This window comes from Pan paniscus, chromosome 1 (genome assembly GCF_029289425.2).
Source record: "Pan paniscus chromosome 1, NHGRI_mPanPan1-v2.0_pri, whole genome shotgun sequence".
Classification (NCBI taxonomy): domain Eukaryota; kingdom Metazoa; phylum Chordata; class Mammalia; order Primates; family Hominidae; genus Pan; species Pan paniscus.
The window spans coordinates 182,770,087-182,787,010 of NC_073249.2; the positions used below are offsets into that span (position 1 = coordinate 182,770,087).

Consider the following 16,924-nt stretch of genomic DNA (forward strand, 5'->3'; position numbering starts at 1 on the left):
GAAAGGCACTGTTAAGAAAATGAAAAGATAAGAAACAGACTGTGAAAATATTTGTTCTCTTACAACTCAGTGACAATAATGCAAACTCATTTTTAAAATGGTCAAAAAGGCCAGTCGTGGTGATTCATGCCTACAATCCCAGCACTTTGGGAGGTGGGAGGATCGCTTGAGCCCAGGAGTTCAAGACCTGCCTGGATAACATAGTGAGACCTTGTCTCTATAAAAAATAAACAAATTAGCCAGGCATGGTGGTGTAGGCCTGTAGTCCCAACTACTCAGGAGGCTAAGGTGGGAGGATGGCTTGAAACCAGGAGGTCAAGGCTGCAGTGAGCCTCATGCCACTGCACTCCATCCTGAAGGACAGAGTGAGACCCTGTCTCAAAAAGAATTTTAAAAAAAAAACAGTCAAAAGATTTGAATGAATACTTCACTAGGGAAGATATATGAATGGCAAAAAGTCCATGAAAAGATGCTCAAATCATTAATCATCAGGAAATTGCATATTAAAACCACAATAAGATGCCACAGTACACTTATTACCATTGCTAAAGTTTAAAAGGTTGATAATGCCAAATGTTGGTGAGAATGTAGAGCAACTAGAAGTCTCAAAATTGCTGATCAGAATGCAAAATAGTACAGCCACTTTGGGGAACTGGAAATTTCTTATAAAAGCACCTGTCATATGCTCCAACAATCCCACTCCAAAGTATTAATTCAAGAGAGACGACAATATGCGTCCACACAGAGATCTGCACATGAATGTGCATACCGATTTTATTCATAATACCAAGAAACGGAAAACAGCCTAAATGTCCATCAACATGTAAATATTTAAGCAAATTATCTATCTGTATGATGAAATACCAATCCATAATAAAAATAAAATAACTACTGATACATGAAACCACAAAACAATAATTTTACTGCTTCACAAGGACAGAAAACCAAACACTGCATGTTCTCACTCATAGGTGGGAACTGAACAATGAGAACACTTGGACACAGGGTGGGGAACATCACACACTGGGGCCTGTCATGGGGTGGGAAACTGGAGGAGGGATTGCATTAGAAGAAATACTCAATGTAAATGACGAGTTAATGGGTGCAGCAAACAAACATGGTACATGTATACCTATGTAACAAACCTGCACGTTGTGCACATGTACCCTAGAACTTAAAGTATAAAACGAACAAACAAAAAACAGATGCCCTTAAAATAATAATAATAATAATAATAATAATAATTGTACTGCTTCACCAAGGACTTTTAAAGCAAAATTGAGGCTGGGCATGGTAGCTCACTCCTGTAATCCCAGCACTTTGGGAGTTCCAGGTGGGTGGATCACTTGAGGTCAGGAGTTCAAGACCAGCCTGGCCAACACAGTGAAATCCTGTCTCTACTAAAAATACAAAAATTAGCCAGGCGTGGTGGTGTGCCCCTGTAATCTCAGCTACTTGGGAGGCTGAGGCAGGAGAATCACATGAACCCGGGAAGTGGAGGTTGCAGTGAGCTTAGATCGTGTCACTGCACTCAAGCCTGGGTGATGAAGTGAGACTCCATCCCAAAAATAAAAATAAATAAATAAATAAGGCAAAACTGGCCCTTTTTTCCCTACTATTGTTACTAGTCATGCACCATGGTGGAGAAGAATACAAAGATTACTGGTACAGTTGGGTGCCATGCCTTGATTCACGCTTAGGTGCCAACAGTTTCACCCACCATTGCTCTTACATCATGTGCAAATATCGATAAATTGAAAGTGGCAAATAACAATTTAGTATTGTTAGGAAAATAGCTTTTGCCTTGTGTATTCCCTGTAAGAGTCTTAAAGATTCCCAGGGATCTGCAATCAACACCCTGAGAACTGATGTTCAAATTAATTAGAATAGTCACATTGACTTTTTAAAAATGACACTTCTTTTTAGATATCACTCAAAGGCATGTAAAATGCTTTCACAAATATCCCATGGAAAAAAGGAAGACCAACTCCATCTGTGGTACCATTTGCTTTACTTCCTCGAAAAATAAAAGGGGGGTTGGGGGAAGGAGAACCCGAGTAGGCCCCTGGGAGTGTGTTTGGCATGGGAAGCCATCCATCATGCAGTCATGGTGAGCAGATGCAGGCCTGGGACCAAAAAGGCAAGTGGCGCTGGGAACTCAGGGCCCTTCGTCACCTTTCCCCACACAGTCCCACTGGCTATACACCCCTCCACAACACAGTCATACCGACACACACACACACACACACACACACACACAGAGTCAGGCCAGCCCCACACACCACGGCTAATCTCTCACAACAAGCCCAGCCATGGTTGCACTCACACAATCCAATCATACAGCCACACCAAAGCCACAAAAAAGCCAACACCCAACCTTATTGTGCTCAAAACCAGGTCACACTGCTCTATATTCACAGATGGAGAATCTCAATGGCCATACACTCAACTATAGATATACTCAAACTAGGAGAATGGCTCATAATGTAAAACATCTACTGGGCCCTGTGGCCATGCCAGCACATCTCCCCTAGTATATTGTGCATGGGGTGAAATAATAGCTTTTGGACACAGGCCAACCTGAATTCAAGTTCACGTTTTGGACACAGGCCAACCTGAATCCAAGTTCACGTTCTACCACTTATTAGTTCTATAACCTGCAGCAAATTACTTAACCTGCCTGAGCTCTCATTCTAGAAAACGCAGATAATTCCTACTTTGAAAACTTGATGTGATGACACAAAATAATCGGACAAGGGGCAGCACCTTGTCTGGCCCAATGTGTGCTGGGGATGCAGCTGTAACTGCCATGTATGGCTTTTGTCACCAGAGGGCACCAGGGCCACAATGTGTCTGGGGAGATTGCTGGAAGAAAATATACTGAAAAGGCCAGGATTCCTGGGGAGTTTCAGGGTGATTACAGACAGGGTAGGTGTGGGATGTGTGTGGGGCTGGGCAGCTTTTGGGAACCCCACCTAGGCCCCGGCCACACAAGTGTGCTGTTGGGTATGGTGGGCAGCTCCCAGGGAAGATCAGATCTAGGAAGGAGGATGGATGAGGGCTCTCTGTGAGCCAGGCCCTCTTCTGTGCCGATTTCACACACATTAAATCCTTTAATCCCCACAACAATACCGTGGTTGATAGTCACTGCTAATATTAATAGTATTCCTGGTGAGGAATATTGAGGAAGCTGAGGTCTGCTTACATAGCCATTAAGTGGAGACCTGGAATACAAATGCAGGCAGCCCGGCTTCAGAATCCATGGCCCTAACCACAGCTCCACACTGCCCCCAACAGTGACCCTGCATCTCCCCTTGCTGGGGTTCTGCCAGGACTCCCTGACCCTGGCTTTCTTCCCTGGAGTTCAGCCAGCCCCAGCTGGCCTTTCCCCTCTTCCGGCCTGCTCCCCACCTGCTCCCTGGGCCAGCCCATGGTAAGAGGCTTATCACATATGTGTGGGGGACAGATAAGGCAGGGCCCCGCGCAGGGCTTATCCAGCCCTGCCATCCCTGCTGGGGAGCTGCCAGCAGATGGAGCCCCGCCCGCGGTCTGGGGTCACTCCTTGTGATGCTGCCGGAGCTCTTTATGATGCCATAATTTGTAGTGACATCATTGCTGTGTCCCTCCTTTGAGTCTGAGAGGGTTACTCAGATAAGAGTTGGGGAAGTGGAGTCAGACAGGAGCCCTACCGAGGCTCCAGGTCAGTGGGCCGGGTTGGGCTGGACTGGAGGAGGGAGTGGTGCCAGAGGATCCTCCCCAGGGCAGATGGCTATTTTTGGTGTCGACTGCTCGGCTTATAGCCACCCCTCTTCCTGTCTTCCCAATCCAAAGAGGCTCTGGGTCCAGCAGGGGCAGGAGCAGTAGGAGAAATCTTTAGCCCTGCAGCAGGGCAGCTCTGGGGTCAGTCTCTAGCTCAGGAACCAGCCCGTTCCTCCCTACAGTGAGGCCTGACCCTCAGTACCTTGGGTCTGAGGGGAAGGGGGGCCTTACTTCCAATTCTTGAAATAGCAGTGCGGCAAAGAGAGATTATTAGGATGGCCAGACAGACGGACACAGCCAGACCCACCATAATAGTCACACACATTAACTTGCTGATGTGGGCTGCGGGCACAGCCTCACGCCAACACCATCACACTCACAGCCATTCATTCTCATAGCCATGCCCACAGCTACACATGGGCCACAGACGGCTGAACCACACGGACATACCAGCACAGGCACAATGTCACCTGTCCCATCTGGGAGAACAGGAACCCCTTCTCTCTCACAGTTGTACTCCCAGAAAGGAACTCAATTCCCAGCACATTGCAGATGCGCACTAATATTTGGTGAGTGAATAAATGGACATTCAGTGCCACAGGGCCTGTGACCAGGCTGGGCTGAGGCCAGAGGAAATGCCATCCCACCTGCAAGCCTGCTCGACCTCTCCAGACCCAGGATGGGAGCATCGAGGAAGAACTACAACTGCCAGCACCACCCCAGCCCCAACTTCAGTCATGGCCACTCCTCAGATAATAGGTCACTGAAGGGACCTCGGTTATGTAGGGACCCTGGTTATGCAGGGACCCCACTCCCTCCCTCCAGGTGCAGTGAATTGGAACACTGGCACTCTGAAAATGGAATGTTATGAACATGGGGTGGTCTGGATGTTGGGTACCCCAGGCCCCCTGGAATTTGGCACTGGGGGCTCTGGGTTTTGGGTCCTCTACAGTGTTGGGTGCTCTGGCACCCTTGACATTGGGAATTCAGGACTTTGGGAGCTCAAAGCGATTGAGGAGTCTGGGTGTTGAAAGCTCTGGAGATTGGGGCTGCCCCTTGGACAACGCCAAAGTCAATACTTCCTGTCTATATGCCTGATTTTACCTGGAGCCACTGAGGTCCAGCCCGGAACCCCTGTTCTGAACCCCATGATTGGCTTATGCTGCCCCAAGGCTGGGGTGGCAGGGCTGGGGTGGCGGGGTTACAGGGGTAGAGAAACCACAACAGGATGGCCTAAGGGGTACCTGGGGCCCCAGAGACAGCTCTCAGATCTGAAACCAATCTAACCTGCTCCTCTGCATTGGGACAGGGCAGTGGAGGTGCCAGGCACTGACCACTGGGCTCCAGGTTCAAGAAAGGAAGAATCTGAGAGCAGAGCCCAGGCAGGCACCTCCCAGTAATGCTTCCTGGCTACTGAGGCTGGGGTTCTAAGGAGGTGGAGACCCCTGGCCAGGCCTGGCTTCAACTACAGGCAATGTCCACCCTCCCCCACCTTCTCAGCAGGCCCCCAGCACCCCTCCATCAAGGTGCCCAGTGCTGCCAGCTCCTGCAGTGACCACCAGAAGTGGCCCAAGTCTGGCATTATTCATATTCCTACTAGACACACACCTAAGCTGACTATGTGCATCTCAAAACAGAGGCCTTGATCCTGCAGGCTGCTGACACCACTCGAGGAAACCAGCCAGCCTTGGGGGCTTTGACGCTGGATGCAGCCCTCCCAGGAAATAGCTCCACTGGCTGCAGTAACTGGAGGCTCCTGAGCCACATTTCAGCCTGCAGTGGGTGGTGGGTGGGCCCCAGCCCAACTGTTGCCCTGCCCCAGCAAGAAGCAGGCCCGTCAAAATGTCTGACCCCATCCGTCCCCCTATCCCCTCCCCTGCCCCAGTCTGTCCTCAGTCCTGATCCCCCTGCCCGCCCCACAGTGGCCCAGGCTGGCCATGCCCTTCCCACCCTGCAGGCCAGCTGCTCAGAGCCAGGGGCTCACAGCCAGGGACGGAGGCTATCCCAGCTCCCACCCGGGCTGGGCCCAAACCTGCCTCCTTTGGGCCTCATTCTGATTGGAAAAAAACAGCCTCTCTAGTCCCTGTCTCAGGAAGACGGCTTTTCAAACCAGAATCTTTCTCACAAGTGTCTCCTCAGGACACAGCTCACTGTGTGGTTTCCTGAAGCTCTTTCTGGGTCAAGGTGGGTAAAACACACATATCCATGAATCTGTTTCTATGTATACAAATAGACTTTGAGCTATGCCAGTGTTAGTCTAATAAAGCCCTCTGGCCAACATCCCCAATCTCCCTAAACACTCCAAGGAAAATTTTCTCTTCACCCCACGTCCCTGTCCCCAGGTTAGTCCCCAAGCCTTCCTCTTTCTGACGGAGCCTCAGAGGGCTGGCCCCTGAGCACCCATCCTCCTCTCTTCTAACTGCCCAGGCCCCAAGCCCCTAGGCCTGAGGGCATCCTGGAAGTCTGGCTTGCAGCACCCTACACCTGCCTCCCTTCATATGGATTCCCTGAGCCATGAAAACTCTCAGAATCTTCACTGAGTGTTCTTAGCGCTCAGTGCCCTCTTCTAGGCCTGTCCCCACCCCAGCCTACTGCTGGAAGGGAGAAGGAGGGAGGCCTTTTCCCCTTCATACTCTTCCTTGTCCGCCTTCCTCTACTTGGGGGCCTCTTCGACATCCTCCATCTGCCTTTCCTGGGGTGGTATCCCTTTTGATGAGCCCCAGTGAGGAGGCAAGGAGGAAGATCCTAAAAACAACTTATGGAGGAAGTTACGTCCTGGCAGGAGAGATATAGAGGGCTTGGACCCCATCTGCCCAGTCCCAGGAGTTGAGCACACACATAACTACACAGACCTGCTGCAGTGCACACAATCAGTCTTCCACAGATGTACCTACACAAATACACAACCGGGGCTCAGGTGTCTGGGGGCACAGACACAACAGGTTGCCTAGATCCAGGTGTGTGTGCACACAACTCACACAAGAAACACCTGCACTTGGCTTGTAGGAGACTAAAAATCCCAAACATGCTATACCTACTAGGTTTGGGGACAAAGTAAAAGTGAAAATAATCTCGCTGATAAGACTAAGGTGTCTTCCCAGATCTGATCAGGAGTCCAATGTGAATAGGAGACAACAGAGAGCTGTCTTTGTACTTTGGCTCTGAGGAAGGTTTGTGGAATGGACCGCGTGTGGCCTGAGAGAGCTCGCATTTCAGGGAATGCCTGGGCTTGATGCCTGTTATCTTGTTCAGTGCCTCTGATAAATTAATAAACTGGAATCTCACTCAACAATTGGTTTCACGTGAGTTTGGCATGTGTGCACTCGCTTCTTGGAGGCTGACTGTCCCAAGGAAAAAAATTAAACTGTTTCCTGGCCAGAAAATGGTGAGGACTCAGGGTCCAAAGTAGAAATTGCCTCTGTGGGCTGGGCCCCTTCCCTGAGCAGATGCCCTACTCAGGTTGGGGCAAAAACCAGTTCCTCTGACAGAACTAACTGGCCACTCTCCATGAAAGGTGGTGGCTCTCACAAGGTATGCAAATGTGGGAGGCTCATTCCAAATGCCAGCCACCACTCCCCAGAGGCAGCCTGGAGCAATGGGCTTTATATACACACACATGCATTTCCTTAGCCCCTTCTCTCTGTTTCACAGAGGAGGAAACCGAGGCTCACCATGCTCCTTTTGGCAAAGACTCTTTTTTAGCTGAGATTGTAACCCAGGTCTGTCTCACCATGGAAGGAGGAGGGATCCCAGGTTGGTGTCTGCAGCCCCTGTAACACCACCTCAAAAGTAGAGCTGACCAAGCCGGTGGTCCAGGAGGGAAATTTGAGAAAGGGCTACCCCGAGCCCTCCAGTTCCAAGGAGTAGGACCTAGGCCTTACCCAGCAATGCCCACAGTCTCTAGCGGCTCTGCTCCAAAGGGAATGGAATTTGCTCTGACTTCTCTCTAGGGGAAACGCAGGCGCAGAAGGCCAGGGGCCTGGAGGGCTAACTCCAGCCTCAGCCCCCCATAGTGCCCCAGGCCTTCTGGCTTCATTCCAGCCTAGCCCGAAGGGACCCACATCTGCTTGTTCAAGGGCCCCAGCTGGAGGGCAGCGAGGCAGGGGCGGAGAAGGGGACTCCTTTGTGGCGCTCACTCCCAGGGGTTCGTGGGGATCAATCATCTGAAAGCTGGAGAGACTTGTAATTTTATTCCCTGGGAGGAGGAGCCTGAGAAGTCGGCACGGGAGGAGGGGATGGGATGGAGAGGGGAGGACGGCCAGGGGAGCCGTTCGGGTAGGGGAGGGACTTGGCTAGATCTCCCAAGCCTTCTCCACTCTTCAAACTTTCACCAAACTCTTAGCCCCCGCCTCCCCGAAACCAAAACACAACAGGCTGTGGAAGAGCTGCGAGCGGCGCGGCGGGGCGGGCGAACTCGGCGCGGCACAGAGCCTCGGGAGGCTGATGCAACTTTCCCTTTAAGAAAGCCACCTGGGCGCACCGCGGTGCGGACCCAGCACGCCTGGGCCGGGGGCTGCAGCATGGTAAGGGGGCTGGGGGAAGGGGACGCTGGGGCCCGCGCCTCCGTCTGTCCTGCCGTCGGTCTGAGTGTTCGGCGGCTCCGCGGGGCTGAGCCCCAGGACCAGCGTGTGCGTGTGTGTGTGTGTGTGTGATCGCGCATGTATGCGGGCATCTGTGGGTAAGAGTGTGGGTGCACGCACCGGGATGTCTGTCTCGCCGCAAAGGTCGGGGTAGGTGCGCGCGTCTGGGTGTCACCGCTGTCACCAAGGAGCTGAAGCGGGAGGGAGAGGGAAGTGGGGGGAGCTCCAGCGTGGGGTAGGGGGGGGCGCCAGACGCCAGTTCGATCGGGGGCGGCGGGCGCAGGCTGTGCGGGTAGCGCCGGAGCCAGAGCGTGGCACTGTCCGTCCGAGGAGCCAGTGGTTCTGCGCTCTGGGGGCCTGCAGGGGTCGATAGTCGGCCGTGCCTGCACCCAGCGTGCGGGCTCCCGCTCGCTCCATCGCCTCTCAGCGCCCGCCAGCCTGGCTGCCTATCTGGCCCCTCCAGCCGGCCTGCCTCCCTATCTGCCCTCCCGGTGCCGGTGCCAGTGCCCGTGCGCCCGCGGGACCCGGGAAGCCGCGCGGGAGAGTCCTGGCGCACTCAGCCTCTCTTTGTCCGCGCTCTGGCCGCGGCTTTGGGAAGGGACTGCGAGCGAGCGGGGAGTTCTCTGGGGGTTGCTACCCTGGGAAGAATCCGTGCCCTCCCCACCCCAACCCTCATTACCGGCACGCCTAGGGCGGGGCCGGGCGGCCGCAGGTGAGGGCAGGGGCCTAGCAGCCCTGGAGAGCCCACCCCCGGCCGGCGCTCCGCACCCGGCAGCCACTGCAGATCTCGAGCAGGCGGCGGGGCCGGGCCGGGCGGGAGAGTGGGGCTTGCCCGGAGGGCCGGGAGGGGCCGGTGCCGGCCCGGGGGCGGGGCCGTGGGGCGGGGACCTCGGCGCCCCGGTACTTTTCCACCGCAGGGGCCGGGGGCGGGGCCGCCGCCTCCACGCCAGCTTAGGCCCACACGTGGCGGCTGATGTAACGCCCGTGCCCCCACATCTCTCTCCCCGATTAAAGCGGACGCGCCCCGCTTCGAGGAACCGGGACGCTGCGGGCGGTGCCGCTGCTCCCAGACCGACCGCGCCCCTGCCCGCCGGCCGGAGGCCTCCGCGCCTCGGGCCGGCGGATACTTAAAGGAGCCGCACCCCCTTTCGGGCCTGCTCTCGGCAAGCCACACCCCCTCGCGGATCACTCTTAAAGGAGACGGGACGCCTGCTCGCTGACAGCTTCCGCACAAAGCGCGGTCTATTTCTCCGCTGAAAGGAGCGTGAGGGTGCGGCCGTTGGGAAATAAAGGCTGCAGGGCGAGGAGTGGGGAAAGAGAGAAAAACCTGAAAGGTTAAAGACTGCCAAAGTGAGGGAGCATCAGAAGGTTGGAGAGTAGTGGGTGAGGGGACTGGTTCTAGGGACTAATGGGCGACACTGAGCATGCCCAAGTGTTTCCAAGGACCGCAGAGAAAACGCCCCCTTTACTTGGCCTATGCGGCGACTGCGGCTGTACCCGCTCAGTTCCCGGCTCTGGGGACACAGAAGAATCACGCCTCTGCCCTGGTAGAACTCTCCATCTAGTGGGGAGCCAGACTTGGGCACAAGGAAGCATGCCTCAATTGCTACGTGTGGCCAGCGTGGGGGTACAGTAGGAAGGCTGACAGCAACGGGGAGGACCTAGGAAGGCTTCATGAAGATAATAGCATTGGGATAGGTTTTGAGGATGGGTAGGATACATACAGGTGGAAGTGGAGACAAGGGTGCTCAAAAAAGATGGAACGGGTGCCGGGGCAAAGGCATGAAGCAGGAGCCCTCTGCAAATGCTGGGTAGTCTCACGTGGCGGCAGATGGCCGCAGGTTGCTGACCTGGGCTCCCAGGTAGAACTAAGGGCTGTTTCCTGCTCCCACAGCTCCTCCACTTCCTCCATCACAGTGAATGGAAATTATGCTTCTTCCTCTATCTGTCTACTAAACTGTGAGGTCCTTCAAGCTAGGAAAAGAGCCTGTCACCTTTCCATCCCCCGTGAGGACTCCAGGGCTTGGCCAAGATGGACCGTTAAAACTGATTGACCTGACAGTCCTGTCTGATACTCAGCAGTGAGACTGTCAAGATGGGCCAGGGTTCTGTGGCTGATATCTCAACATCTGGCTCACAAGCAGCTCAGACCAGCTTGTCCAAGCCAGCCCTCCTGTCCCCGCACCAAACCTGCAGCCTCACCAGCATTCGTCCTCTGGGTCGGGCACTGGTTTCCTGCCACTGCACCAGCAGAAACCAGAGACTCTTTATCCCTCCCCCTACCCAGTCCGATTCATCACCAAGTCTCGCCATGTTGCCTTTTATATTTCTCTGAAATCTGTGCACCTCTCCTCACCCTATTGTCACCTCCCTAACCTGAGCCCCTTCATTTTTGGCCTGGCTCCTTCCTTCCTTCCTTTCTTTCTTTCTCTCTCTCTCTTTCTTTTTTCTTTTTCTTTTTCTTTTGACGGAGTTTTGCTCTTGTTGCCCAGGCAATAGTGCAATGGCACAATCTCGACTCACTGCAACCTCTGTCTCCTAAGTTCAAGCAATTCTCATGACTCAGCCTCCTGAGCAGCTGGGATTACAGGTGCCTGCCACCACGCCCAGCTAATTTCGTATTTTTAGTAGAGACAGGGTTTCTCCATGTCGGTCAGGCTGGTCTCGGACTCCTGACCTCAGGTGATCCACCCACCTCGGCCTCCCAAAGTGCTGGGATTACAGGTGTGAGCCACCGCGCCCGGCCTGGCCTGGCCCATTTCTAATTGACTTCCTCTCTTCAACTTCAGCCTCCCTCCAGTCCTTTCTCCACACTGTATCTAGGGGGATGGTTTCAAGATGCACATTCCACCAATGGCTCCTCCTTGAAGTTGATCTTCTGCTTAAAAGCTTTCAATAGGCACCCTTGCCCTCAAGATGAAGACCAAAATCCAGACCCCAAAGGCCCTGGCCAGGCCTCTCTGTCCACTTTAATCTTTGACCATTTCCCCCTGACTGTCTGAGCTCCAGCCTCAGAGCCTTTCCACATATTGTTCCATTTGCTTGACTCTCTCTTCCTCTTCTCTTCCTCATTATTGCCACTTTGCCTAATTAACTGCTTTAGACCCTTAAACATCACTTCATCAGGGAAGCCCTCCCCTAGTCTTACACAAGGCCAGGCCCCCCTATTGTAGAGTCTCATAACACAATCTTTCTCTTTTACACCCTTTATCTCAGTAGGCAATTCTTTATTTTTTATTTTTTGAGACAAGAGTTTCACTCTTTTTGCCCAGGCTGGGGTGCAATGGCGTGACCTCGGCTCACTGCAACCTCTGCCTCCTGGATTCAAGTGATTCTCCTGCCTCAGCCTCCCAAGTAGCTGGGATTACAGGCGCCTACCACCACGCCCAGCTAATTTTGTGTTTTTAATAGAGACGGGCCTTCACCATGTTAGCCAGGCTGGTCTCGAACTCCTGACCTCAGGTGATTTGCCTGCCTTGGCCTCCCAAAGTGCTAGGATTACAGGCATGAGCCACCACTCCTGGTCTCAGTTTGTAATTCTTTAAATTTTAGTCATTGGTTTAACTCTTGCCCCTTAGTCTGTAAACTGCAGGAGTGCAGATACCTTTGAGTTCTTGGTGCCTAGCACAGGTCTGGTCCAGAGCAGACCTGCAATCAATATTGTGGAATAAATGAGTCCAGCTGTGGCCAGCCTTAAACGCCTGCTAAGCAATTTAGGCCATATCCTGTTGGCTGTGGAAAACTGTTGGAGAGAATCAGGGATTTAGGGCTTTGGGAAGATTAACAGATTGGAGGGGAGGAATATGTGGAGGGCTTGTGGAAAGGACAAAAATTAGGCAGAAACTTCAGAACTTACGAGGAAATTACTGTTAGCCCCATCTTCCAGACTGAGAAAACTAAGGCTCAAAGAGGTTAAGTAACTTACTCGAAATCACATACCTGGTGAGTAGCTGAGCCAGAAATCCAGCCCAGGCCTACCAGATCCCAGAGCCTGAGCTCTTTATCATGTGCTAAACTGCCTCTGTGACCCACTACTGCTTGTCAACAGTGGCCCACAAGTGCTTCAGGGGCATGTGTGGGGCCTGGTGTTGTGGATCTTCCACACGTAGAAGAGACTGGACGCCATGGGCAATCAGTTGGTGTTTTCTGAATGGATGGATGGGACCACGTAACAGGAATGTCAAAGGCAGGAGAAGCAGCAAAGCTTTACACCCAGCTCATTCTCCTGGAAGCCGCCATGAAGCAGTCTTTTCCCTCCAGTCCACGAACTACCTGAGGGCAGGGACTGCATTTGCAGTCAGAGATGTCAGAGTCAGAGATGTAGGGTCTGAAAACCTAGTTCAAGTCCTCACTCGAGCACTTACAAGGAAGGCATTTGACCTCTCCGAGTCTGTCTCTCTGACGGTAATAGGAGGAATTGGAGGAATTCCAGGATAACCTGGGTGAGGGCCCTCTGCAGCCTAAGTTCTGAGACACAGTGTCCTCAGTTTACTTACCTGACCAGCGGGCTTCATAATTTCCAACCTGTGACGTGGCTTTTTTGTGGCTTTTTTTTTTTTTAGACAAAGTCTCGCTCTGTCGCCCAGGCTGGAGTACAGTGGTGCGAGCTCGGCTCACTGCAATCTCTGCCTCCCAGATTCAAACGATTCTCCTATCTCAGCCTCCCGAGTAGCTGGGACTACAGGCGCATACCACCATACCTGGTTAATTTTTGTATTTTTAGTAGAGACGGGATTTCACCATATTGGTCAGGCTGGTCTTGAACTCCTGACCTCAGGTGATCCGCCCGCCTCGGCCTCCCAAAGTGCTGGAATTACAGCCGTGAGCCACTGCGTCCAGCTGACATGGCTCTTTCTAATGCCATCTGCTGTTATTACTATCATCATTGTCGTTATTAGTCCTTGACTGAAGACAGGTGGCTTTAAGGAAGTCAAATATAGAGTTTACACCTGGAGAGGGAGGCACAGGGGTGAGAGAGGACAAGGTGTGATCTCCTTTTAAGGGAGCACACCCCCCCTTCCCCTATTTGCCCCCAGAAGACCAAAGCCATGAGCAGGAACCTCTTTAGGAGGACAAGTTGAGCCACAGGCCAGCCTGGGTCACATCTTGTCCCCACCCTGCCCTGAAGAGAAGCTCTGCAGGAGACCAGGCAGCCAGGTCAAAGGGCCTAAAAATGCCAAGGCCTGATTTGCATAGGCAAAGAGCAGCCTCCTCATCTCTCCTCCAGCCTTCCAGAGATTTCCTGCATTTGTAGGTGAGAAGGGGCCCTTGACAGGTGGCTGTGGGTGGGGCAGAGTTGCCCAGAGTAGCCTTGGGAACAGAGTTGACTCCCTGGGAAGGCAAGAAAGGCTCCAGAAAGGCAGAGCCGAATCCTTCCTGGGGTTTCCTTCCATGAGTCAATTCTTTTTTTTTTTTTTTTTTTCGAGACGGAGTCTTGCTCTGTCACCCAAGCTAGAGTGTAGTCGCGCAATCTCGGCTCACTGCAACCTCTGCCTCCCAGGTTCCAGCGATTCTCCTGCCTCAGCCTCCCGAGTAGCTGGGATTACAGGCGCCCGCCACCACGCCCAGCTAATTTTTGTAATTTTAGTAGAGACAGGGTTTCACCATGTTGGCCAGGATGGTCTGAAACTCCTGAGCTCGGGTAATCCACCTGCCTTGGCCTCCTAAAGTGCTGGGATTACAGGCGTGAGCCACCACGTCTGGCCAAGATAACTTTTTTTTTTTTTTTTTTTTTGAGACGGAACCTTGCTCTGTCGCCCAGGCTGGAGTGCAATGAGGCAACTCTTTAAGGCTGTCTGAAGATGGATTTCTCCCGAGGCCTGTCAAAAACTAACCTTTCTTCCGTCCCATCTGACATTAATCCAGCGTGCACCAGCATTGCCATGAGGCTGTACCTTCCACGTGGCTGCTGCCCCCCAGCTCGCCAGCCCCACCTTGCCCCTCAGATCCTTCCCACAAGATCGTGGGCTGGCCTGGACCCCTCATTTCAGAGGTCCCGACTTCGCTATTTCCCTCCATTTCAATTCAAATAACAAACACATCTTGCAAGTCCAGTGCTGTGCTACATGCTGGGCACAGAGAGTAAAAGAAACACAGTCCCAAGCCCTCGGGGAACTCACTGACTCATAGTTGATGAACTTATAAGCAAATAAGTGTCATATGAAATAAGAATACTAGTAGAGATTTGCACAAAACAGAAAGGAGGAAGCAACTTTTTCATTCTTTTGAGAGAGAGGGTCAGAAAAGGCTGCAGAGAAGAGGTGACATTTAGCCCGGTGCAGTGCCAAGGATTTGTAGAATTTCACCTGGTGAACTGCTGTGGAGGGGACAGCTGGGAGTGCAAGGAGGTGCGGCTGCACATGGGTGTGTGGCAGGCCCAGAACTCGGTTCAAGTGAATGACATGACAACAAACCCAGCTGCCCTGGAGCCCACACTGAGTGCCACCCAGATAGGGAAGGACCATCCTGGCTGCCTGGCTGGGGTGAGGATGGGGAGAGTGTGCTGATCTGAGCTGATTCCCCTCCTGGGGAAAGGCTGAAGCCATTCACACAGACCATGAAGGAATTGGACTCCATCCCAGTTTGGTATTCATTTTTTATCTTTTATAGGATTGGGCATCTGGAAAGTCAAAAATAGACCTTTGCCCATTGGGACAGGAAGCCTGGAGATCAAGAGATCCAGGGGAAAGGTTGGGGGGACTGAGAAGGAGCTGGATCTGAGGGTCTTCCAGAAAGGAGCAGGATATGGACATGGCCTGGCAGAGGGCCTGGGCGGGCTGGTGGTGGGTGGCTCGGCACTACCTGTCTGGAGAGCCCTGTGGGCCACACGGCCAAGTCCTCACCTCACCCTCTGCTCTCTCCACAGCTCTTGAGATCTGTGGCCTGAAAGGCACTGGAAGCAGAGCCTGTGAGTGTGGTCCCCATCACCAGAGCCCCAACCCACCGCTGCCATGGTAGGAAAAGGTGCCAAAGGGATGCTGGTGAGTACAGAGGCCAGACTGCGGGAAGGAACAGGAGTCCCAAGCCCTGCCCCCAGGACGTCCTGCCAGCTGCTTGGAAGGCTTAGGAAGGCCGGCACTGCCAGGGCTCCTGAGTGCCCAGCTGACCCCGGCCTGGGCAGGTAGCCCCTGATCTAGCAGGTCAGAGAGCATCAGGCTCCAAGCCCGCAGAGCCCACAAAGACCTGCCAGAAGGCAGGAGGTGTGGGCCCCATCCTTGTCACAGAGGTGCTCCGGACAGAAGGAGGCCACTCATATGCTGAGAGGACAGTGGACGCGGGGCTGTGCAGGCGCCTTCAGTCTGTGCTGATCAAGGGGTCCTCCCTCAGACCCTGCCTGGTTTTTCTCCACTTCTTTGGGTCCTTCTCAGTCTGAAAAGTAACAAAGAACATTTTGTTTTGAATCCTCTCCTGAGGCCTCCCAGAAAATCTCCCTCCACCCTTTCCCCAAGTCCTGGCTCTTCTTTGCCCTCAGCCTTAGAGCACAGGAGAGGTAGTGGTGAGGCCACGAGACACAGGAGAGGTAGTGGTGAGGCCACGAGACACAGAGGGGTGGGTGAGATTCTTTTTATTTTTTTTAATTTTTTTGAGACTAAGTCTCACTCTGTTGCCCAGGCTAGAGTGCAGTGGCGTGATCTCAGCTCACTGCAACCTCTGCCCCTGCCGGGTTCAAGCGATTCTCATGCCTCAGCCTCCCAAATAGCTGGGATTACAGGCATGAGCCACCATGCCTAGCTAATTTTGTATTTTTAGTAGAGACGGGGTTTCACCATGTTGGCCAGGCTGGTCTCAAACTCCTGACCTCAGGTGATCCACATGCCTCGGCCTTCCAAAGTGCTGAGATTACAGGCGTGAGCCACCGCACCCGGCCTGGGTGAGGTTCTTGAAGGAGCAAGACTCGCTGATGGATGGACCAGGTCAGCACCAGAAGCAGGAACCAAGAAAATGATGCCAAATCCTGTCCCAGAGGCAATGGTTGTCTTCCTTCTCTTGAGATCTTCCCTGGGGACAGGCTAGACTGGATGGCTGCCGGGGGTGGGGACCAGGGACTGAGCATGGACAGTCCCTCCCTCAGCAGCTCCCATCCTTTCAATCCCCTGTGTTGCTTTTCTCATTTAGTGAAAGAGTCATTGGCCTGGTGTCTCTACTGAGCCCTCCCCAAACGAGCCCTGTCTCTCACCAGAGATTTCTGGGACTCAAAGTACCTGGTTTAAAAGAACAACTTGGGCTGGGCAGGGTGGCTCACGCCTGTAATCCCAGCACTTTGGGAGGCTGAGGAGGGCAGATCACCTGAGATCAGGAGTTTGAGACCAGCCTGACCAACATGGTGAAACCTTGTCTCTACTAAAAATACAAAAATTAGCCAGATGTGGTGGTGTGCACCTGTAATCCCAGCTACTTGGGAGGCTGTGGCACGAAAATCACTTGAACCCAGGTTGCAGTGAGGCAAGCGCCACTGCACTCCAGCCTGGGCAATAGAGCAGGGCTCTGTCTCAAAAAAAAAAGAAAGAAAGAAAGAAAGAAAAATTAAAAAACAGCAGTTTGTGGGAGAGAACCGGTGGTTCTGCTCCAAGCACAGGATCTTCTAT

General features: G+C 53.1%; 1 protein-coding gene across 5 annotated transcripts in view; it reads left to right on the forward strand.

The window, feature by feature from the left end:
* Positions 1-8,011: 8,011 nt before the first annotated feature.
* Positions 8,012-16,924, forward strand: part of SLC6A9 (solute carrier family 6 member 9) — a 35,054-nt gene continuing 26,141 nt past the window's right edge. Inside the window, exons 1-2 of one of the 5 annotated variants that reach the window (XM_003812819.5) lie at positions 8,012-8,282; positions 15,205-15,319. In XM_003812819.5, coding sequence (XP_003812867.4) covers positions 15,290-15,319 — 30 coding nt within the window. In that variant the 5' untranslated portion in view covers positions 8,012-8,282; positions 15,205-15,289. Of the gene's footprint in view, positions 8,283-8,403; positions 8,490-12,612; positions 13,594-15,204; positions 15,320-16,924 lie in introns of those variants that run through there. The other 4 variants (XM_008965312.5, XM_034963315.4, XM_055094059.2 and 1 more) reach the window with 4 other exon arrangements.